This window comes from Anguilla rostrata, chromosome 1 (assembly GCF_018555375.3).
Source record: "Anguilla rostrata isolate EN2019 chromosome 1, ASM1855537v3, whole genome shotgun sequence".
NCBI lineage: Eukaryota > Metazoa > Chordata > Actinopteri > Anguilliformes > Anguillidae > Anguilla > Anguilla rostrata.
The window spans coordinates 59,348,653-59,373,685 of NC_057933.1; the positions used below are offsets into that span (position 1 = coordinate 59,348,653).

The window sequence follows — 25,033 nt, forward strand, 5'->3', positions numbered from 1 at the left end:
GGGGGAAAGCTATGCATATTCACCAGAGAGAGAGAGAGAGCGCCGTCAAATGTTAAATGTTCCAGTTCACCACTTAAATTATTAAAGTGATTCAGTTCACTGCAATTTCACGCTCATCTATATTTCACAGTTGATATCTGCAGTCCTGCAAACTCCGGAGCAATAGGGACAAATGCCCTCAGCCGTTAACCCCTAAACTACACAAGCCAGCTTTGAGGAAAATGGCAGTTTTGAATAGACAGAAGATGCTGATGAACTATGACTGCTTCATCAAGCGTAACTAACCAACAATAGCCAACAGGGTGTATTCCAATCAATTTAAAAGGTCTCCTTTAAAAGATCAAGGAACAAAGAAATGGTGCAGTATTTCTATACTGTGACTGGATAGCCCACTTAATAAAGGGGTAATCCAGTAAAGAGATAAAATTTGATATGTTGTAGGATATGTATAAAACATTGCCTTTATGACAGAGCACAATGCTTCAGAAGTACAGTGAGCCCTGAGCCGACCCCTCTTCCATCAGCTGATGATGTGATTCAGGCAGCTGTGAGCCTTTACCATAAGTCTACAGGAGGATGCCAAAAAGTTTAAAAAGAAAGGTTATTTTGCGACCAATAGGTTTCCAGTGCAATGACGGATATTAATACACTATAACAAGGCATGTCTACATCCCATTTGATCTTGTGCACGTGCAGAGAAAAGTAAGATCTTGCTCAAACCAGTTACATCCAGCTACATCTCAGGCTGTTGGGAAGAGGGGCTCTTGGCTAACTGTGTTATGGAAGCACCAAATATCAAACATCAAGGTAATGCTTATATATAATATACTACATATCAAATTAACGAGTTTGACTGGAAAGCCCTTTTAAAGTAAGTTTTTTTTTTTTTTTTTGTTTGGTTCACTGAGACACTGACGGGGTAGAATGCAGCAAACGTCATGTCATCCGATCGCTCGCTACACCTACCCTGAGAGGAGGAAAGCACTAACTGTGGATCAAACGGGCTCCAGTCTCCCACGGCGACATCGCCCACTTTGCCTTGCACCATGCAAACAAAAACATTCAGAAGATAATTGGTCTGCAACTCTGTGAATTTTGGGGGTTGCTAAACTAAAAACAAAGAACACTGGTCAGGCATGAAAGAGAGAGGAACATGGAACGGATGGATATGAATCCTTAGTCTTTGGATATAAAGAACAAACTACAAGGTAAAAATTGAGGCAGATTTGAAAAGCATTTTTCCAGTAAAAAAAAAATCAAGGTATATGTTTCAATTCATAGATTTAAATACCCCTTGATTCACTAATTCAGTGTATACAAATGTGCACCAAATGTGCAAGGACTGAGAAACCTACAGTAAAACACCAATAAAAGTTTTAATATTCAGAGAGTACATTACCATTTTTAAATAAAAGTGCAAATCCATTTTGTCATATCCTTACATAAAAAAGTAAAAAAAGTTTCTTTTTTTTTACATTTATAATAGCCCGCACTAAAGCAAAAATATTGAGTATTTCCAGATCAATGCCGAAACCAGTTTTAATTTTGTATGGAATGTCACAAGAAAATTTATTTGCCTTGGGTTCTTACTTTTTTTTCTGAAATAAGCTGCAGCATATGAAATAGCAAATGTTAGTGAATGAGGGGGTAGAATTGTATTTTCTGCGTAAACTCAGAAAGAGATTTGTCTTAGATGACATAACCTGTAGATTACAGTCTCAAAATAGAAACACCATTTCTCATGAGTTGGTGGTGAAAGATTTCTTGAGCATATGTCGACCAGCTCATGAGAACGATAACTCCATGCTGCACACGTTAAACCCGATGACTGCACTGTCAAGGGGGAGAAATTCTACCAATGCGCTTCAAAGGATGGAATCATGATTCATATGTTTAAAAATGCAATCCATAACACATTCCGCTCCACATGCATTCTCCGGTACCCGCTTGCTCCGTTTCGCTTCGGGGGCATGTTCACGACAGACTGCTGTTACTCAAGCTAACGTTCTCTCCGAGCGCTTATCACTCCTGCCAGATTTCCCAGCACGCCTTCTGGCGCCTGTCCCGCTACTCACCGACACAGGTGGGCAGGGAGTCGTTCCACTGGGCCAGGGCGTCAGGGATGGCCTCGCACCTGATGGCCGTGGGGCCGTGCAGAGTGTACCCCGGGGCGCACTCGAAGAGCACGGACGATCCCACCCCGAAATCGTTCCCGATGCGCTTCCCGAACCGCGGCTCAGGGACGGAGTTGCACTGGGACGCGCTGGTCCGAGGGACCGCTGGGGACAGAGACAAGCAGGATGTGAGGGACAGGCTATCATCTCAGACTAATTTTCACAGGTAAGAAAAGCACCTAAAGCAGAAGCAGAAGTAAATGTGGTAAAAAGAGACTTCTTTCTGATAACTGTATAACACGTTCCAAAGACACACTCAATGCACAATGAAGGCTCACCTTGGTACACAAAGTGGAAGCCTTTCGCAGTTTGAGGTCCCACAGCTGTGAACTTGATCGTGATTTGATTACCTGAACTCAAAGGCAAGGATTCTCCTGGGATGGAAAAAAAAAAGAAAATCTCTAAACACCGTGGAACACTCTTCATGCCGCGTGTTGCCAATGAGCAGACAGTTACTCATCACCATCTGAATGGTTTCCCATCATGCAATGTGTGAAAATAATTCTGAAAGAAGTGCCTATGCCCACTAATCCCTAGATTCAATCAAACACTCTTAGCCACTTCAAAGGCAAATGCAATTCAACTAAACTTTATACTTTTTGGACTTCAAACAAACATTATGCCCATAAGGATCTACCTTAATGTTCATAAAGACTGAAAGACCAAGAAACAGGAACAAGTATGGCCTGGGAATCGTGATGTTTGGGCTGAAGAAGGGACCTTTTTTTAAAGAGCAAGTGAACTTACCCTTTGCAAAGACTGCCTTTACAACCCCCACTGGTTTAATACAATGAATAAATTATACCATTCAAAGAAAATGTTTAAAAAGAAGTCATTAATTTATTTGGAATTTATCAGTATAGTTACTTTCTGAGAGCAATTTAGGCATACATTGTTTATTATACAATATAAAAAACAATATATACCATTTTCTCTAGTATTTGGCGCATGTGATACGTAGAAAATAATTTAAGAAATAATGCATAGGAGGGCTAAAAATAGTGATAAGAGAACTTTCATTTTCGAGTAAAGGCTATTTCAACTGCTAACAACAGAATTGGCCATTTAAATGTTATGTGTTTGAGCATTCTCCATTATGAAATAAAATTACAGTTATTTGGTGGTAATTCATATTCTGATTTGTTGAATCTTAAATGTGCATTATGTAAAAGCTTCAAAGCTATATTTTAATTCTGAGTTTTAAACATAAGACGACAAGGTAATACAGGCGATTCATGTCGTTTGGAGGTCTAGATGATGGTAACCACTTCTCTGCTCTTATCTTAGCAGCCCGACAGTGGAAACAGAAACCGTAACCGTTCCCACGAGTACTGAGCAGCGCGGAATGGCACGGAGTGGCCCTTGTAACGGTTCGGCCCTACAGTGGAAAAGCGGCTAATGTAGCCCAAGCCCCACCCACCCTGTTTGCTTAACCCTGTTAAGATTCAGTAGCAGTGAAACTTGGAGTGGCTGATTTGAGCCCCTGGGGCAGTCAGAGAGACCAGATTTTTTTCTTAGATCTTTTAATTTATTGAAATCTGTCAGGATAAATATAACCAAATTGGAACAACAGTGTTCTTACAACAAACTTACATAATGCACCTTTAATTAAGGAATGCACATTTGTATATACTGTGGCGTGTGCCTGATTTAAGCAGGTAGCTGTTGCCTTTGGCCATCACAGTGAGTGAAATCCCTCCCCCCATTAGCTGGTTAGATAAAAACAAACAAGAAAAAGATGACGATATAGACAAATGTGAAAATTGTGTTAAAAGAAAATGACAATACAAAACATAGGTCTTATTTTCAGCTTCACAAGCTTCCGCTATTTTCTATTTTTGGAATGCCTTTTTAAACACAGTCATTTTAAATGAATAAGCCCCAAAAGTGGGCTGATGAGCTTGATGGGTGGCGGGCTCTGCACAATATACAACTGGGGTGTCTCCCAGAGTAAATGAGAGTCACCTGGTGTGCAAATTTCTTTGTACTAATTATCATCAGCTTAAATTAACATTGTGGAAAGGCAGCCCGCTAAGGTCTTTGCTACAAGAACTGTAATTCCACCAGCCTTGTGTTTGTTCAGGAACAATGTGTGGATTGCTAGCAAAGTTCATTACCAAGTTGGCAACAGTGTATCTCTCATTCCTCATCACTGGCATGTAATCCCACACGTTAGCTATTATCCCAGTGTGAATGCTACTTTTTAAAAACTGAGTATGGAGAAGTATTTCCTTAAAGTGCTAATGTAAGTGTTGTAGGCTGGTAAAGGAGAGAGAACTGCAGAAATATCAGCAGAGAGAGAACCCACTGAAGTTCACCCTACAGAAATGACTAATAAACAACCAGGTTATAATTATTTTTTCAAGCCATGTTCTTCCAAGGCCCAGGAAAACTGCTGACTGACCCCTGAACCCAAAAATATGTTTCTGGGTGTTAGGGATACCACATTTTCCACCACTGTTTCTGTGAATCTAAAATATACACGTAGACTTACTTTATCTATCTGTCCACCCTCTCTGTCCACCACGCCATTCAGAACTCTCCCTCTTCCACCACCTACACATCATTCCATGTGCATCATTCTGTCTCTACACTCTAGCAGTCCATCATCTTTATGCTCACAGCTTTCCCACTCACTTGTCTCATTAAGAATTGGATTTTGTACTCGTTCAGTGATGTACAAGTTTTACCTGAATGGGAGCCAGAGAGGGAGGAGAGAAGAGACGTCTCTTGTGTTGGTCCATCGTAGATCTCAACCACATCATTCAGAGAGGTCTGGAAGAACACAAACTGCCCAAAGAGTACTGGAGAGAGAGAGAGAGAGAGAGAAAGAGAGAGAGAGAGAGGATGGATTAATGTTTTCAGGTTGTGTATATTCTACTCAGACTAGTCAAAATATACATATTTGGCAATGGATATAACTAAAATGAAAATTAAAGGTTGAAATACCCAGTTTAAATGACACTAGACTAAATCATCCATTCTGTGCTACACCTACATACTTCAAATATGTTTGATTTACGTGATTTTATTATATTTAATAAATCCACTCATTTTAGTCACAGTTACCTATATAAATTGGATGGAAATTTGTAATGCAATTAAATTATGTTCATCAAAACAATTATTTTTTGAGGGAAGATGCACAATGTTAAATAGACGATAGCCTTTTCTAACTGATTGTCTGTGCAGTGTGCCCTGATATTGTTTTTACAGTGTTAATTAATAGGATTCTACCAGGGTATCATTATTATTCATTATATCAGCTCACAGTGCAACCCCAGGGTACAATATCTGCATGTTTATTTAAATATTTTAATTAGATAGCTCTCTGAAACGCCTCTTTGTGCACACATTCTCATTATTAATGTATATTTGTTTTATCTTAATGTATTTAAGTTTTCAGACAGGAGAACAGAAGCAGTCCTAAGAAGGATTTTTGTCTGTTTGTTAACAATCTACACTGTTCACATATGACAAAAAGGTAGCTTTGCAAAGAAGAAAGAAAACAACTGTATCTGCTGCACATCAAATGTCACCTAAACCCAGTTTTGTTAGAGGCATTGCTGAATTATACTTGCATTAAGACAGGCCAATAAATTAATGATATTTACATTTTTACAAACATGGGTGTTTGCCTCAGGAGCAGTGCTTCAACCCCTGAGCATGTCCCAATTTAAATAAAATATGGCTGCAGTGTCTTACGCAACAGTCATCCATTCAGCTTTTGACCTCAGCACAACTGGGTGAATTTGACTGCGTATAAATACGAAGTTGCGTTCCATTATAGTCAACTGTTTAATTTCATTTTAGACCAGCCCTAATATTACATGTGCTTTGCAAAATCTCTATGTGATAATTGAAGCTATTACTACCAAATTGCAGTGATAGCCATTAACCATTTTAGCAATTAGCCATATTAACCTTAAGTAGCAAAGAGAAGATGCCATACTTCTACATTTTGACAGGACAGCCCACTTAATAAAAGTGTAATCCAGTAAAAATATTATATTTGATTTGTTGCATTGCCTTATAGTTCATACCAAGGCTTACAATTAGTTAGCCCACAGCTGACCCCCCCTTCAAATTCTGATGCTAGGGACTAAAGAATTTGTTATCCATTTCTGTAAGTTCATAGAACAATGCCACAAATGTTCAGGCAAATGAAAAATGCATTTTAAAAAAATCATAAATTACTTTAAAATAAACCATTCTGGCAACATTTCTGCTCTTTAAGTTGTGAGATACTTGGTAGAAATTATTGGTTTGGGAAACCTGATACATTCCAACAGCAGGGATGGTTAACCAAACAGAAAAGCGTTCACTGCCTTTACTCCTGCAGTTTATCCCTGAATTGTCTGAATCAATCTCAAAGTGGAATTTGGCTCTGCTGCACTAAATGGCTAAAGAGATGAGCCAGGCTGTGATTATCTCTGTCCCCCACTTCCTCTAAATTCAAAGCAATGAAACCTTCAGCAAGCTTGCCCTCCATCTCTGCCAGACAAACTGGTGCAAATCCAAGCCTGTGCCTTTACAAGAGCAGCCACACAAATTATGAGCCTCTGCTAGATCCTTTTACTTTTCAAGGCTAAACAGAAGAGAACAAAAAAACGAACGCGTGATTTCTCCCGGGCATTGCAAATCAACACGCAAATAACTACTAGCAGCCAACTAAGTGCACTTCACTAACTATGTTCCCATACTGCCACACTGCAATATGCTGAATGTGAGAGATAATGCCACAGAGTAAAAAAAGCTGCACGAGTCCACGTCAGTTTTGATTGGAATCATTTTTGAAAATCAAGTCCAGCCTCAAGCTAATGAATAAATGTGTACAAGTGAAGTGAATACTCTCATACTCCCAAAAAACATTCTGGCTTCATGAAATCAGGACTAATGACAGTACATTTCTGACAACAGAATTGGTTGTCAGGGGTGATATTTTGAATTTTTCTCACCCCTGATGCTCTGTGCCCACCCCTGTCCCTGAAGGGCACTTATGTACTGATCTTACAAATGTAGCACAATTAGCATTAGTGGATGATAATAACCCTGTGCTAATATAGAAGTTTCTGAACATGTTCATGAGTGTATTGCTTATGGCTGTCCGAAGTTGAGCTTTGATAGGAACCAGGTGTTATTGCAGGGTGAGGCAAAAATTTAGCTTTTTGGCCAGGCACACCTGTGGTGGGTTTGCCAGTTTAAAAAGGACACTTATATTGAAAAGGACTTAAACCTACAAAATATTATTTTATTTTCTTCAGATTGTGCTTGTAACAACAGAAAATGGTGTGATTCATTTCATACAGCATTCATGACATTATACTTAAAGGTGCAATTTCTAACTCTTTAATGTAGACAAATAACTTTTAAAAAATAAGACACCCACATAGTTTGCAGAAAGATGAAGAGTAAAACCATTGCTTTTCCTCAAAAAAAAAAAAAAAAAAAAATTTATTTAGAATTTCAATTGTCTTTTATGGTTCGAAAGCCGTGTTGTGCTTATATCCATCTGAGACATCAGATACTAGGGTTACCGCCACCAACAGCCAGTATCATGCCCATTTTTTCTCACAAATAAAATGCACTGTCGGGTGCCAGTTAGAGCTACTGTGAAGAAATGGCTCAGTTTGTTGGTAAGCGCACGGCTCCACCAGAGAGCCAGCTAAGCCCAACCAGTCGGAAAAGGATTCTCTACGCTGCAGAAACTATGAAGAATGCTAACGTTAGCCTACATGCATATCGAACAAAACAGCTAGCCCACAGAAGACAAATCACATCACTAGCAATCTCTGTGGCCCCCACTTGTGGGGGCGGAGTTTTGATTGAGAGCAAATAGAGAGGCGGTGCCATGCTTTGAGTTGCGATGACAGTTCTCCCAGGTGGGCACTAGATGAGGTTTCAAATAAGCGATTGGAAAAGGTGCAAAAGCAACACAACTATGCAAAGTTTCTCCAATTGAAAGACAATGACAGATCAGCGTAGTGGGGGGGTGAAAAATGTGTGTCACACACGAGAATACTAATGCAACCACCATTTTAGTTTCCTGACCAGAATATATCACAGTATTCCTAAAACCATATCGTGCATAAAATTAAACTGGCATTTTAGATATAAACGATATATCCCCTGGCCATAACTGTGTGTCCCTACCCTCTTGTGGATTTCAGTAATGGTTGAGAGAGCCCAGGAGCTCCTTTGACAGATCTCTGGTAAGGCCTATAAATTTTATAATAATGGCTGCACGAGTCCCATGACTGATCATTGGCCTGGCCCAGTGATATTTTCAGATATTTAAATTATACCAAGGAGGACAACAATCAATCAAGCCCATCATTTTTTTTTTCTTCTGTCTGATTTTAACTTACCCTCTAGTGCACTATTATGATGCAAAGCACAATTAAAGTGTTCTCACAGGGCCATGTGCTATTCAAATTCTGGGCCACAGGACCAGGAACAATAGAAGAGGGGCAACAGTCAGAAAGGTAAACAAAACCTGTTGTTTAATAGTCCAAGTGGAAACGGGAAGCTTGAATTCATGACAGGACGGCTGTGCTGGACTTAACTGCGTGCTTGTTTTTGCTTTTTTGGTTTATGCAATGTGTGAAGCCTCCTCTTGCAACTTAGCAGGACATTAGCATGACAAATAACGGACTGTGCTTTGTGAATTTGCTCAAAAACTGTGCAGTGTCACGTAGTCTGAGTACTCTGACTCTAACCCTGCTCTCCTATCTTGGCTAGTTCTGCATTATCTCATTTGCATGTGCCAAGGAATCACAGAGCACAAATAATTGCTGACTGCCTAATTGGCACAGTTGTGTGCAGGATTACATGGATAGGGACACATTTGACTACCTCTTCTTATGTACAAGCCATCGATGGAAGCAGTGGGACTTGAAACAATGACGACCCAGGAGGATGAAATGCAGCAAAGATATCTGAAACCGTGCTTTAATCGTATCTTTTCCCTTGACCTTTTTGTTAGTTGTGCTTGATTAACCCTCATAATTAATTAGCTGAATAATCTGTACCAGTCAGAAACTAATTACATTTCTTCTAATTGTATCTTGTTGTTCTGTTGTTTTTGTTCATGGCAAGTAATTTTCCAGCATTTCTATAGATTGACTAATTATTTGATTGTGTAAATAGATATACTTTTCATTCTCAATTCCCACAATCAAAGCATGTTGTCAATGTAATAATCAATAAATATGCACAGATCCTGTGCAGTTTGAATGACCATGAAAATGTACAACATTTGTTCACAAGCTGCTCTTTCATGAAAACCGGCTGAATTTTTAGATTAAATATATTTATTTTAAACACAGGATTTGCGGTAAGTTTTAATCACAGACGCTTGATGTGAAGAACAGTGGGCTACCACCTGAGAAAAGGAACTAGGTGGCACACTTGTCAATCAAAGAAAAGAAATGGAAACAGATGGATATCAGTGGTTTTTCTGACTGATGCCTCATGCATTTCAGGATCATGAGGAAAGACTGACTAGGACATGGGATTCACTGAACATCCTTTCCCAGCCAATTTCTTGCTTATAAGCGGGATGCTTTCTTTCCTACCCGCAGCACACAGCTACAAATGAACCATCTGTGATGACATAGACAAATCTGAACCTATACTTTTTGTAATGGCCCGCAATTGCCATTGTTATCACCAGCTGCCATTCTGTTGGTATCATCCAATCATTTTTACATAAACATGAGTGATGAAACTGAATAATTTGTTTGACTGTTCTGAGATGATAAATTGATGTGCATTTGCTAGTTGCAGCAGCTTTTCCTGCTCCTGTATGCTAATATGAGAGCCGGCCTTCACCAATCTGCAGAACAAACAAAAAAGGAGCGTGCCAATCAATGTACTGCCCACAACAAAATATAATATGGACAATAGCATCACACCTAAAGAGAAAGGAGGATGCTTACAGAGAAGCCTGCTTGAAAAGTAGCACAACACAGTTTGCCTGAAGCCAGAGGCATCACATTCTCACATCATACTGATACATCACACACAAAACATAAAAAATGGGCTAAAATGCAAGTGAATCACTATCTACTATACGCAGAACTGAGGGCTTCATCACTAATGAACAATTCAGCATCCAGCTGTCATTTATATTGCAGGGATGGATATAGGGCATTCATATCAGGGTCAATATATGCGGTCATAAATCACATAATTCACAATTCAAGAATACATATTCATGCTGTGTTACAATGCTGCTTCCAGTGCTGTAATTACCTTGCTATTCTCTTTTTTCCCCAAAGACCTAACCCCTATTACAATCAAATGAGATACTAAGACCCTTCTTGAGTGTACACAGTATCAAGAGCTTCACAGTAGATGAAAAAAACAAGTAATATTGCATATGATAAAGAAAATCCTTCCTCCCACAATAGGTTCCATTTTTTTATGTGCATATTCACTCCATATAAAAAATTTAAAAAACAGAAAAAACATCATGTCACTTTGATCAGCCTGTTATAGAAATGTGGTGACGCTGAAGGAAAGGGCACGGTACAGTATGTTCACCATCTCTCCTGCCCTGTACCTCTCATTCTGTTCTCCCTCTCTCTCTCTCTCGCTCTCCCCCTCATGTCCCAGAGTCACTCATGCTTTCCCCTGATCTATTCCTCCGGTATAATCATGGTTTTTGACTATAACCATAAATCACTGAAAAAAACATTAGATCTGGGAGCATATTTCACTCGGTGGCATGAACACTTTTTCCCTCTCTGTCCCTGGATTGTGATCTGTGAGACGTGTGCGAATGCTGAGGGTATATTTTTCCCTGGTGGTGACGGCCGAGCCGCATGTGAGCCAGCTAGGCCCGGGCTATCCCAGAAGTCCTATTAAACTTTACTGCCACACACCAGGTTCAAGGATTCAGAATTACTCATTTATTTTCGCCATAACATGGAATATATGAATGTGTATACTACAGCGAGATATTGTATTTGCCTAAGGGACAGAATGCTCTGTTTAAATTGGGGAGGAGACAAGATAAAGTTTATAAAGGGGTTCAGAGGATGGGACAGGCAGACAGGCCAGATATTCTGGCTTTGTTAGAAAAGTATGACCTTATCTGCGTCTGCCAAACATTTCAGTATGACTAGGTTCCTTAGGTTAGTTCTAAGGAACAAAGTCAATTTAAATACAATATTTTAATCCTGAATAAGACACCTGGATTTTTTTGGATGAAGTTCTGCCGTAGAGTAATTACACAGCTGCTCCCTGAAGCTGTCAGACAGTTAAATTAACTTTTAAGCCAAAGACAAAAAAACTGCCTTGTGCACTCCCTGACAAATCCATTCACAAGAGAAACAGGGAATTACATGAATCACATGTACATTCACTTATAATGTTGCAGTATTACAATGAATAGCTTGTCTGTAATAGACAGTGCACCAATGAACCAATGAATGTATACAACACAACACAAAATGATAGAAGTCACTTTTCGTTCAATAAAAAATATGGGGTTATAGGTCTGGATGTTGAAGGTGCAATATGTTGAGGTGTATGGACCACCTATTCTTTGACCTGTGTGAAATCTCCTCTGTGGTTCAAATCTGTGTTTGTCAGCCCAGAGAGCACTCTAATAGAAATCAGGTGAACACACAGCAGGGACTTACAATAGAGCACAAAGCAAAAAAATCATACCCTGGGGCCTTTTGACCCTATAAAGCATAAAGCACAGACACTTGGCAAGGACACTACATCCTTCTTTGTTTTCTCGAAGGAGCAAGTCCTTCTCTCCAAGTCCGAGTACTTTCTGTCCCCCAAAACTGATCCTGGGTAATTTCATTGAACTCTAATCCTGACCTGCAGCACTATAAGAAAAAAAAAAAAATCTGAAACAGCTTTAGAATTAGTGAACCTAACTCCCTGTCTATACATAATTTGATTTGTTGAACAAAAGTGTTCTGACCATATATTACATGAAAACAGTGATGGATAAAAAATGAAAAAAAAAAAACCCAAAAAAACCGTACTTCAACTGACGAACGATCAAAAAAATCAGAGACTGTCTGGAAAAGGGAACCGTAAATCGATGTGTCCGTGTTCTCCGCATGAGGAAAGCTGCGTCGTAAATCCAACTGAGGCCACATTTCTGTTCAATGAACAAGCAAAAACACAACACCAAAAAAAAAATCGATGAACAGTAAAAGCCACTCACACTTCTCTGCCATGGCATGGGGTCAAGACAACTAAATAAACACGCATTTTGTACGGTGAACACATGAACCAATGGTGACCACCACACCTCATGCCTCAACATGCGCATAAAATTTTTACATTTACGTTTTAGGCATTTAGCCGACGTTGTCATCCAGAGAGACTTACAAATAGTGCATGAAGAAAGGGCCTAGATTTGTAAATCACCGGCATTCCCAGTTACTGCTAATGAGAGTGCAATGGTGGAAATAGGTCATCTATTATCTATTGGGGGGAGGGGGGGGTGTAGGGAGTGTAGGGAAATATAGGATAGATTGGTGAAGATGTGGTAGAGGAAAATTGGAATCATGTGAAATAGATGGTGTAATATGATGGTGAACAGAGTAAAGATTAATCATGGAAATTTTTTCAGTCGAAAGGATAGAATGTGTAAAGGTAGGAAAATACTGCATTTCAGTCAAAAGGAAGTGCTGAAATATGAAAAAATATATGTATCAGTTCCCTACACTGTATAAACATGTGAGCAGTACTGTACATCACAATACGTATTAAATTGGATCCATTTGACATGCTGGTGGTGACAGTACCAACTCTGACTTGAGAAGGTCATTGGTTGAATTCTCAGTTGTTTGGGCTGGTTTGTGATTGCGGGGGTACAATGACACGCAAGGGTCTTTTCAACAGGTGTGCAGAGAATGCATTTCCTGCTTCGCTACAGAAATCCTTATAAGAGACTCGCCTGTGACGGCCCTGAAGCACAGATTTGTTTCTTTCTACTTCCAGAGTAAACAGCTCAGGGTAATGATATCTTTCTCTGGCTTCTTAAATAGGGGAAGTGAACCTGGATGACACTCAGCCACCCAGGAGACAGCATTTCTGTTTCCTGTGGTGAGTGAAGGAGCGGAGAGCCGCAAACGGATTGGGTCTGCACTCACAGGCAAGTGAGCAGGAGGTTACAGATGGACGGGATCAGCAGGAGGGTCTCAAACATGAATCAAATACATTCACTGCTCCTCATTCTTCTGCATGGAAAGCACCTGCACCCACACACACACACACGCACGCACGCACACACACGCACACACATACACACCTAAGGAAACAGATATTGAAAAAGAATGACATGGAAACCAAGTCTAATTTAATAAAGTTAATATTTCAGATAGAATTCAGACACTGGTCTGTTGGTTTGTACTTGGTTCACTAGGCAGGGCTACCTCAAACATGCCCTGGCTTCTCCTCTTCACCTCTTCCTGCCTCCCTAATATTATCTGCTGTGATTTCTATTCCATCCTCCTCCCTGACACAGTAAAGAGACAAAAAGCACCTTTACTCTCAGCTCAGTGACTGCAGGGAAATAACCTGGAACAAAGACTGAAAAGAGACATACCAGCACACCATTACCTGCTGTAGTTACACTGTGATGCTATTGGTTTTACTATTGCTATTATTTCTTAATAATAATGACACATAACATATCCATGACCATTTATTTATTTATTGACTTTAATTTTTTGAGTGATTTGTTATCTACTGGACAGATGTGGGAGAACCCTTTCTGGACTGGCTGCCGGGGTGCTGTAAATTCCAACTCTGTGTCTTCAGCCTGTGTGTTAATCTTTTCTTCTGACCATACTTGTGTTCTCCAAAATGAGTCTGATAACAGTTACCACAGAGAATGTGGATTGCATTAGCCTGCCAAGAAAGACGGTAAAAAAACAAAAACAATTAAGTATAACTGTAAATACTTGTGCCGTAGAAAAAAAGATGAATTGTCAAGACTACATTTTAGTCCAGAATAATGAAAGGACAGCACATTTGGATTTAAATACCTAATAAAGGCAGTAGGCTGGTTCAGTGACACAGCTAAAGACAGAGAAATTGAAACCATACCTGCAAACCACAGAAATATTCTGACTTGATGGAATGTTGCAATGAATTATCTGCATCATCTATTCAGAAAATTATATTCCATGGAGTTCATCATTAAGTTCTCAGTCTACCAAAGCCCTCAGAATTATACCAAGGTGATTATATGCCACCAAAATGCTGACGGTGCATTTTGCAAATCACAGTGTCAGTTTTCTCTCCTCCCTATAACTGCACGTAGTACATACTGAATATTTCACGTACAGCCCTCTGATTATACTTTATAAACACAGTCCACTAACTGCACATTTTACACACACCACTAACTGCACATTTTACACACACCACCAACTGTACATTTTACACACATCACACTAATTGCACATTTTACACACAGCCCACTAACTGCACATTTTACACACAGTCCACTAACTGCACATTTTACACACAGCCCTCTAAGTGCACCCTTACATACACTCATCTAACTGGAGCCTTTGCTAAATAGCCCTCTTTACAAACAGCGCTTGGCCATGTCCTTTGCACACTTGATTACGCTGCTTTGCCCATATCCCCTGTACTGCACACTTTGCATACTATAAATCCCCCCAGATTCACTGTTGTGCATGAATAGGAGTAGGACACTGTCAGAACTCACAGGAAGAACCGTCCAATTAGATCCTTCAGGTCTGCCTACTGTTACTACACAGTTCTTCCTTTTCTTCCAGTGTTCTGGCCCTCCTTTCATTCCACTCTGATGCTTCCAATAGTATTAAAGCTGCACTCTCCCTTCCCCATCAAATGCTCTGCAGATCTCCATTTCAAAGCCATGGGCATATCCCTCTGACTGACTGTAACAGCTCCATTGTGATTATCATGAATAAGACTTAACATCCCTGTCATACCCCACATACACTGAATCCAGCCGTAATGGATGGTATTCACTTGGAACAGACCTCTCTCTCCTCAGACTCGCACTGAAGCTATGGTGGAGGGAAGCTATCTGCACTTGATTCTGAGGAAAAATCATTTCTCTTCCAAACGCACTGTGAGGCCAGAGGTGCCATGAAATAGCTTTTTGACAAACTGTAAAGAAAGAGTACAAAAAACAAAACAAAAGCATCAACTCTAGGAGGTACCAGATACAGCATTTCTTTACTGATGCCAACAGCAATACAGCAATATAACAGAACAGAGAGGCAGATGACCTGCCAAGTAGTTCACTGACATTAACAATTTGATAAGAATAAGTTCAAACTATGCACATAGACTTAAGTGCAAACCATACACACACACAGAAACCCACACACATAAACACAAACGTACACCAAGATGCACACACATACACACACTCACATATGTGCGTGCTCACATCACACACACACATCACAGCTATTCCAATATTTTGTTTTATTTTATCTTTTTTATAGCCATTAAGAACAAATCAAAGCAAGAGAGATAAATCAGGGGTATCACTGCAAGATCCTTGTTTTACATCCGCCCAGCACAGAGCATTACCAAAGCACTGCAGTGGATTAAGTGGAGGCCTTGTCATTTGCATGCGGCATTGAAAAGGCAGCCGTTAGAAAAATAATCTGTCTGAACAGACAATGAGTATGCGGGAAATGGCCCAATGATTCAACCAGGACATTAACCTCAGTACAGGTAGCTGTATCCTTGTCAAATTATACTTAATGCATTTTAACTTCACATGAATAATCCTTTCTCATCTTTTGAGAAAGATGAGACGTCAGAGATTTGTCACCCCAAAAAAAAAAGAGGGTTGTGAGGGGTCGAGAAAGGGCTATAAGTCTAGTCCACAAGTATAGGGAGCTTCACCATCAATCAGGTGTGACATCAGTACGCCATATGTAATCCAACCCTCAGATTGGATATGTTTGGATTAAAAAGGCAAGTCAAGGTCATAGAATCTTGGTTTTATATCTTACTTTTGGAGAGACACCTATATCTATGCTGGGCCAGTTGTGGCAACTTGATGAGTTTGACTGGTACTTTGCATATGTTTGTATTTAAAAAAAAAAAATCCAAAATAAATAAGACAACACCAACATACAGGCAAGGAACTGCAACAAAGAGAATGTCTGAAAGGTACCTGTGAAAGACCAGCCAATGATTCTCACCATAATTCCATCGGCATGAGTGCAGCAAAGGACCACACTCAACAACCACAAGGTCACATGACCGGCAGTGAACTAGCAACAGGAGACTACCTCCGAAAATCCTCTATAATGACTGAATACAGCCACGCTTTGCATACACATGACAGTCCTGTCATCTGTAATGAGTCACTTCCTAATAAATGCTATGTGTTTACAAATTGTTTTTTCATTATTGTAATAAGTTAAGCTCCTCTAATTAAATGAACTCAAATGACATTTATATGAATGACATCTTCTCAAAGAGGCTCATAAGCTGTGAATGTTAATTCATTTGTGGGTGGCCCATAATAATAGCACCCTGTTGACCCCAGCTAACCTCTCATGGGTAAATATTAAGGATGAAATCAAATTTACTAACCAATATTAGGACATGAAGAGGAGGTTTTGGAAATAGAAGAATTTAAAAAACATTGAATTATACAACAAATTATATAACTCAATAATCAATTGACAATAGCTATGGCAACTGCATTGTATGTGTTCATGGATATGTCATATGGCACCAGCTGCGGCTGGGCAGAAAAGTACCACTGACTAATGGAGCATTATTATTGTACCCAGAAAAAATCACCTGCTTGGCATCTCCAAGATGTTTTACTGGTTGGCTTAGCACTTATGAATGCCTGGCAAGCTGTGGGAAATAGGAAATGTGTGGCTTTATAAAAACATCATCTGTATTCGAACACAACGTGGCCTAGTGGCCAGGGAAACTGGCCTTCAACCCAAAATTTCTGGGCTCCAAGCTTGGATTATTTATTAGTTTATTTCTGAGAAACGGAAATCAAACACTAGACTAGGGCTGTAGAGAGAACACAGGGGAGGTAGAGTGTGGACAGAAGACATTAACCCCACCCCCCCCAAAAAAAAAAATATATATATAGATATATATATATTATATGAATAGGTCAGTGCTTAGAAATAATAAAATATTTATACAAAACACATACTGGTATTTACAACATTGATCTTGATGTAACAGTAAGATCCAAAAGCAGTGATTATTGTGTATGAGTATTTAAGCTCCTGTTTGTAAGAGTATTTGCCTCCATGTGTGCAAAAGATAGAGAGAGAGACAGAGAAGTGAGAGAGCGTACTTCCAAGTGTGTAGTGCATGTTTGTGTGAATGCGTGCCTGTGTGTGTGTGTGTGTGTGTGGGTATGTGTGATTTATTTGTTAGAGTATTGGGTGGTCTGGAAAATTATTCTTGGTTTACGTTTCAGTTAGAAACTGATGAGGGAAGGTGGTACATTATCAGTGTGAAGGTGAGAATTGAGAGATTGAGATATGGATACAGTAGCAAAATATGATGCTCACATTTGATATTGACATGAAAATAAAAGACAAATAGCTTCTGGGACGAGCTCAAATATAAAGCAGACCAGGCCACTTCAAACCCTTCTTATTATTTATTCTTTTAATTATTTGATATTGTGTACTAACCATAGATTTTACTCTCGATTTCAAAAGAATCGCCTTTAGGACACCACTCTCTATGCTTTAATTCCATTCTGGAGCAATGGCCATTTTCTAAAGGAGCTTATTAAAAATAGAATTAATTGATTTTGATAACTATCCACATGCACAAACTATTCTCCCTCAGATCCTGGATGACTATCCCATGATTCCCACAATGTCCCACAAGCGTTCGTATGCATTTCAGATAACCTAAAGTTCAGTTAGGTGTAAAATTAAACCACAACTACAAAATGATGAATAGTACTAACAGAAGCCTTCATGCTCAATGTCAGTTTCCTTCTAAGATTTAAAAGCTCTGATACTGGTAGCCAGCCACATCATAATAGCTTAATATGAAGCCATTATTTTTTATGATCCTATCAATAGCTGACCATGTTTCATAACATAGCATCTGCATAAATAACCACAGCACTTACGTCAATACAAGATTTTAGTTATTAAAATAAATATACAGATGCTTCACTAAGTAATGAGAGGAGGCTATTAAAAATTTCGGCCTGCTGACAAACAGGAAATGAGGTTTGAAAATAACTTTAAATGACTTTCATGAGAGAATAAAAATACATTCTAAAAATAAAATGGCCACTGCTAAATGTGATGACACAACAAAAAGTCAGTAGATCCTATGTTTTTACTCTCACTTTTTCCATATTATGATACTATACAATAGTTATGCATAACGTCATACTCTGAGTTGAAAGCTATGTTATGCAACAGTATGTTATTCTCACCAGGTACTTATTAATAATGAGACACACACACAGGAGTCTGTCGGTAAGGAATAAGGACGGTGTATACAAAGATTATATATAAATACTTAAAAGGATTTCTTTGTAAGCCTGATTCCATTAAACATTTAACAGTAATCAAAAATAAGGAGGAGAATTAGCAAACATTTAAGGGGAGATTAGCTGAGAAAAAACATGACAAAGGAGTGAAGCCAATCTATCCTGAGGCATACATCCATAGCACTACTTAAAAATCTGCAGCGTTGCTTTTGACAATTTTGTCTTGATAAAAGAACATTTCACACACTGCAAACTACTACCCTTTCTCATATGGAAATAACTGCTGCATTCAGGTTGAGATTCATCTGGAAAATTAAACCCCAGAAACAGAATTGTAGCAGGCAATTAAAACAAACAAACAAACAAAAAAAAACATTGCTGATGTTTTTTTTAAAGCACTTTTTAAAGTCTTCTATCACTAGATCTGTAGTGTATAAACCTGTCATTGTCTTGCAGGCTTAGGGTCAGGGTCAATGCTCCTTACACACGCCTGTGTCATACACCAAAGACTTTGAGAGGCATAAATGGTGAGTGCTCACTGTAATACTTTAGAGGTAATTATACATTTTTTTCTTAATCACCAGGGGGACCGTCAGAGAGGAAAAGGCCTCCGCGAGTGCAAATCAGACTGAACAGCGGGTCTTTGTGAGTAATTTCCCTTCCAAATGAAACCTGTCATTGTTTGAAATGCTGCTGATATCATTTTCTGTGACAGAACAATGAAGCATTGCATGAGCTTCGCAGGAGTGCGGCTTTAACAGCATTCTATTCTCATGAAAAATTCAAATTAAATTCAAATCTGACCCAGGAGAGCACCAGACTTGCGCTTCACTTCAAATGTACACAATACCAACAGCAGACAGATGGGTGAGCAGTACTAAGAGTAGGAGGAGTAACAATCTTCACACCTGGTACGCGCTGTATGACAAACAGATAAGCCATTTCGCCTGTTATATTTCAGATAAGCACAGTGCAAACCCTGCTCAGGTTGCCTGACGTCTACTGTATGTGCACGGGCTGACATAGCGGGCTCATTAAATTGAATTGTTCACCTCACCAGACAAAAGTAAGGCTGGGTGAAAAAAGCGGCACTCGCAGACAGCCGGTAAGCAAGTCTACAGGAAATCAGAATGTAAACTATGAACCTCTCCTTTTCCGATGGGATAATTTGGAGATCATATCTTCACATAATGTGGGAAACCGGTTAACAGCATGCTAGCATAAAATGTTCCCAGAGCCTCTTCTGGTTTTATTTTGACCGGGGGGGGAATCAGTGCCCAGAAATCATTAACCACTGCAGGTGCTCATTCTCTGCTATGCAACACATTCTCATAGACATGACTGGCAGAACTAGTCAAGAATACAGCTGAATAGATAAGGTAGTTAAGAAGATATGACATCTTGTTTGATAAACAAAGGGAGGACATCATCTAGTACTCAATCAAAATATATGAGATCAGTCTGATCTAATGGCCTGTTCTAAGTACATTTTAGCACAAAAGAAGCAATAATGAGCAGTAAGCAATCACATACATATACTGTCAGAGATTTTTTTTAAGATGATACTGAATACATGCAAAGAAAGGTGAAAAAAGAAATACATGACTTCAATTTCATTCTGTTCTACAAATTTTCACATTCCATTAAGAAACCTGTTTGAACAGACAGTGGTCAAGATTGCGGAACACTTGACACTTTTATGATTTTATCCTGCATTATTTTGGCCAACACTCTAAAAAGCATACTATGCATCAGAATATCTTCCCTCCATGAGTCTGACAGAAACATTTTCCACAAAATACTGTTAAAGATAATATTTTCGACATTTACCTTGAAAAGAGATCACACATACAAGACAGATCTACCAACTCTCAGACTGCAGTAAGTGTACCTAATACTGTGTACGTCCACATCATTTTGACACAGTGAAAGCTTGCTGTGCTCCAATTCATGCGATAACAATACGAAAGTGAACATTTTGCAGAAGAGCTAGTCTTCAGACTAACACTGTTATACAAATGGCTCTCTAGCTCAGACTGTCCCAACAGAGTATTATGATTGGCACCACTGCCCCTTCTTAAACAATAACATGGATCACATCGCTTTCGGTACTTACATCTATATAAGATATTTCCGTGTTCAAGCAACCAGCAAATAAGCACCACTGAATAAGTACTGTTGCTTCTCTTATTTGTCTCCTGATGTATTGTATCCCATGAATCTTTAGCCCCTATGTGATGTTCCCATAACAGTAATTTGACACTTGTATCATATGCTGCTATTTCGCAATGCAGCCCAGGCATGGACAGACCACAGTCCTGTGAGAGAGGCCATTACTGCCACTCAAAAGGAAAATGGATCTTCAAGTCCATAAAATGCAGACTTCAAATCAGGTTTTAGCTTCAATCGGGCTTGCCACTGAGTTGGGTGATTCATAGGAATTGTACAATTAAATACACTCTGCTTTACAGAATAATAAGCAAGATAAAGGCATCTTCTAAACAAATACATAACATAATGTGCTGGGACCTTTATATCCTGATATTAGCTTTTCTGTGTTGCTGTCTTGCATAAGCCTTCTTTAAGAAAATAACTAGTTTACAGGTTGCTTGTTGCTAGGTGACCATGCTTTCCTTCTCAAACCACTGCTCTTAAATAGTCAAACAGGGAAAAAAAAATGAATATTCCTCCTGCAGCTGAGCACAGCATGGGGAGGGGCTGCTGCGAATGTAACTCAGCACAGAAAAGAAAGGGTAACATTCTGCATTCGTCCAAATCAGCGGCATCCACAGTGCGTTCTGCAGGGTTCTGGCCCCCGTTCGAACTCAGGGCTTAACTGCGCACTGGTTAAACTGAAGATACTGACTGGACGAGACCCGGGATGACCCGATGTCTCACGTGACGGTGAGCAGATGGTTGAAAAGCATCCCTAAAACCCTCAGGGCAGCGGATTATAAAGACCGGGATCAGACGCCACCAGTATAAACGCGGCGCCCTTACCGAATTCCCTCGGGACAGAGATGGCGTAGACGCAGCTGTGTCCCGCGGTGTAGTTTCGGGGAAAGCTGGGTGACAGGACTGTGCCCTCTGTCCCAGTGGACCGACTTCCACAAGGAGCTGCGGGTACAAAGGCAAAGTGGCGGATTCAGCACTCACAGAGAGAGCTAATCGACAGCACTGGCACTCTCTCAGGCTGCTGTGAGAGAAGAAGCAGAAACACTCCCACCGGAAGGCATGCAAACCTCTTCTTTTGATTATAACTCAAAACGAAAGGGACAATTAGAACAGATATGCATGCTCAGTCATTCTGGGGGGGGAAAAAAAACAAAAACAATTTTTTAAAAAAAGGCATGAAACCATACCTGAGTCATCATTTGGAATGGCTTTGTTCTGTCAATTACCTCCATAAACATTTAACAGAAGTAAGTGCTGTCTCCTGCCAACAAACCCTTTATGAATCATTTATAAAGTATTTTGCCAGAGTTTACCATTTATTGCTCGTTCATTTGATTGTATATACATATTTACACTCCTGTCTGAGGGTGGATTACTAATGAAGCAGGTGACGTGCTTTTGATGTATGATCCCCTTAGACTGCTGAGGTGGCAGGTGGGCATGATGTCAGCAAAGGGAGCCTCGTTCATCAAGAGATAGACATCGCCTGCTACTCAAGGGCAGAATCAGTCACAACAAGGCAGTAAAACTGCGCACGGGGCTGGGAGTCTTTCTGCGAGCAGAGAAAGCTCAGGGATCGTTTAACACGGACATCCTCGCAGTACTGCGCGTTATATAGCTGCGTGATGGACCTTCAGCAGCCACAAAGAAGAAAGGGCTTAAAAAGAGAGAATTCCTCAGCTTGAGGTTCATTCATCCGTTAGGCTGACATGTGTGCACACGCATGCCGACATGTATGCACATGCTGTCCATGTGAATGCCCAGTAACTGTATCCCTGTCCCTGATCTCCACCCTGACAGTCTACAAAACGTTCCTCTTCTGGGGATGTTAGGTGGCAGCTGACTGGATGGATTAAGATGCTCTTCCAACTCCATAATTATGCCCTGACCTGATTCCACTGGCCGTTCGCTCCATCGATGTAAGGTACAGTATGTACGGCATATCTTGGCGGTGCCTTTAAATCAGAGCTTATGATCATCTAGTTCAGTAAATTACAGCCTTCATTGAACAAGCTTGACAGTGTAAATGGTCTAAAGAGCAGCGGATAACCTGGGGGCCCGGAGCCCCCCCCACAACCCCAAGAGTAGCATGCCGTTACCATGGCAACTCGGCCGGGCCCTGTTCCACTGCGGCCTGCCGTCGTCCCCCATCATGCAGGTGAGGGTAGAGTAGCCCTGCAGCACGTATCCGGGCGCGCAGCGGAACGTCACTGACGATCCCAGCTTGTAGTCGGTCCCCAGTCTGGTCCCGTTCATCACCCCGCCGGGATCGAAGCAGGATTCCCGCAGCTTGGCTTCATGGGAACACAGCAGTAATTACCACACCAGCCAACGATGTCACATGCAGTGCAGTAACGGCGGAGGGAGAATGCGCCGAGGCAGAAGCTGTGGGAATGCTCAGCAGTGCCATGCTAAGACTGAATAATAACTGACGTTCCATTAACATGGGGCGCAATCGCATAATATTACTGACAACTGGAATTTGCGGCTGCTCAAAGTAAAAAAAATGCTCATAGTTGTCAGCCACTAAGCTTTTGTTGTTTATATGCCTTTCAACTCAAAAATCAATGTTTAATTATTTTTTGCTGGCTTCGATGACAATATACAATACTTAAATGTTACTTTCGATTTCTCCATTAATACAGTGATTGAAGATCCTTCTTAAATGTTTATTCAATCTCATCTTGCAGTCATCCATTATAGTAATGGCAGCATATTACTGCTGCTATATTAATGCAGTCTAAATAACCAGGAAAACCAGCCCATTATTGTATATAATTTCTCTAACTAAGCAGATTATGATATACAAATACAATGGATGGGTCATAATTGCCTGTTTCCTAAATATTTAGCATGTGTGAACAAATGTGAGCACTGGAATGAGTGGAATACAGGTAAGTAGATAAAAGGCTCCATTCCCTCAGATATGTAATGCATGGCTATTGGAAATAAAAAAAAATCCATATTAGTCATAATATTACATCATTGCACTCTCTGTGCAGACAGTACTTCTGCTTTTGTTGCAATAACCTGTAAGTAGCAAACATGTTACATTAGCCCCCCCCCCCCCAGACATGCAAACAGCAGGGATTAGAGTTCCTCTTCAGAAACACCAAATGTCGAGGCAAGCAATATCAAATGACCCCTTTCCCACCTTTGTACTCCAGGTGAAATCCTGTGTAGCTCACGGAGCCATCGCTGCGGAAGGCTAAGTGCATGGTGTTGGAGGAGCTCTCGATCTTTTCGGGCAGCTTGCTGTCCTGAAAGCTACCAATCAGATGACTGCTGCTGTCTGGACCATCGTAGATGTACAGGAAGTCATAGTTAGGCTCGATACTGAAGCTGGGAGAGAGACAACAAAGAAGTATACCGAGGTCAGGTTGTGACAATGATGTTCTGCAAGAGTGTTGCAAATAATAAAGCATTGCACAGGAATCGCTGTGATGCTTTTCAGATAGTGGTGTATTCTGCATAATTCAATAATGTCTGTAAGTTGCCCAGGATATAGGCACCAACAAAACAAACATATAAATCAATAAGAAGACTTGTTAATTAGATCCAAAGACACAGCAATGTCTAGCATATCTGAGAATGTTTAAGAATCTGTCATGTTCAATATGGGCTTCCTGCCCTTCTCATGCAAACACTTGGAGGAAAAACAAATTCCAGAACAAGAGAGCAGACATGACTGAATTGTTTCTACCATACAGTACATGTTGCCAGGCAGGATTTAATGACAAAAACATATGACATTAATGTGCAATTATCTGACACTATGAATAACGATGGAAAAGCAGCAAGAGGCATTCATTACTTATAAACTACCTGGATATTGATAACAAAAAGGTTTTTTTCTACAAAGAGACTGATCTAATTCAATCTGATCTAATTACCTGCTACAAGACTGATTTGAATATTAGAGATATATCAGTGTACATAAATCTTTGTGTGGGTAGATTCCTCATTAATTGACATACTATATGTTCTAGAAATAGCTAATACAAATATATTGAATTTAATGAGTGGAGGTTTTTCAGTGCCAGTTATGGTCAAATATGTTTGCTCTGAAAATGAAATAAATGGAAAATAACACTGAAAAACAATTCTTATGTGGTAGAATTTCCCAATAACTGAATTTCTGTAGATCTGAAATGACTACAGCACATCCCACTCTGATTTA

The 25,033-nt window shown here is 39.9% G+C and overlaps 1 protein-coding gene across 4 annotated transcripts in view; it reads right to left on the bottom strand.

The window, feature by feature from the left end:
• LOC135260434 (CUB and sushi domain-containing protein 3-like) overlaps window positions 1–25,033 on the bottom strand; it is a 325,294-nt gene that overhangs the window by 80,116 nt on the left and 220,145 nt on the right. For 2 of the 4 annotated variants that reach the window (XM_064345659.1, XM_064345651.1), the window contains exons 29-35: window positions 24,008–24,195; window positions 22,953–23,147; window positions 21,679–21,795; window positions 4,865–4,978; window positions 2,453–2,548; window positions 2,076–2,279; window positions 967–1,038 (exon numbers count right to left, since the gene is read on the bottom strand). In XM_064345659.1, the coding sequence (XP_064201729.1) occupies window positions 967–1,038; window positions 2,076–2,279; window positions 2,453–2,548; window positions 4,865–4,978; window positions 21,679–21,795; window positions 22,953–23,147; window positions 24,008–24,195 (986 nt within the window). The remainder of the gene's footprint in view (window positions 1–966; window positions 1,039–2,075; window positions 2,280–2,452; window positions 2,549–4,864; window positions 4,979–21,678; window positions 21,796–22,952; window positions 23,148–24,007; window positions 24,196–25,033) is intronic. The other 2 variants (XM_064345673.1, XM_064345666.1) reach the window with 1 other exon arrangement.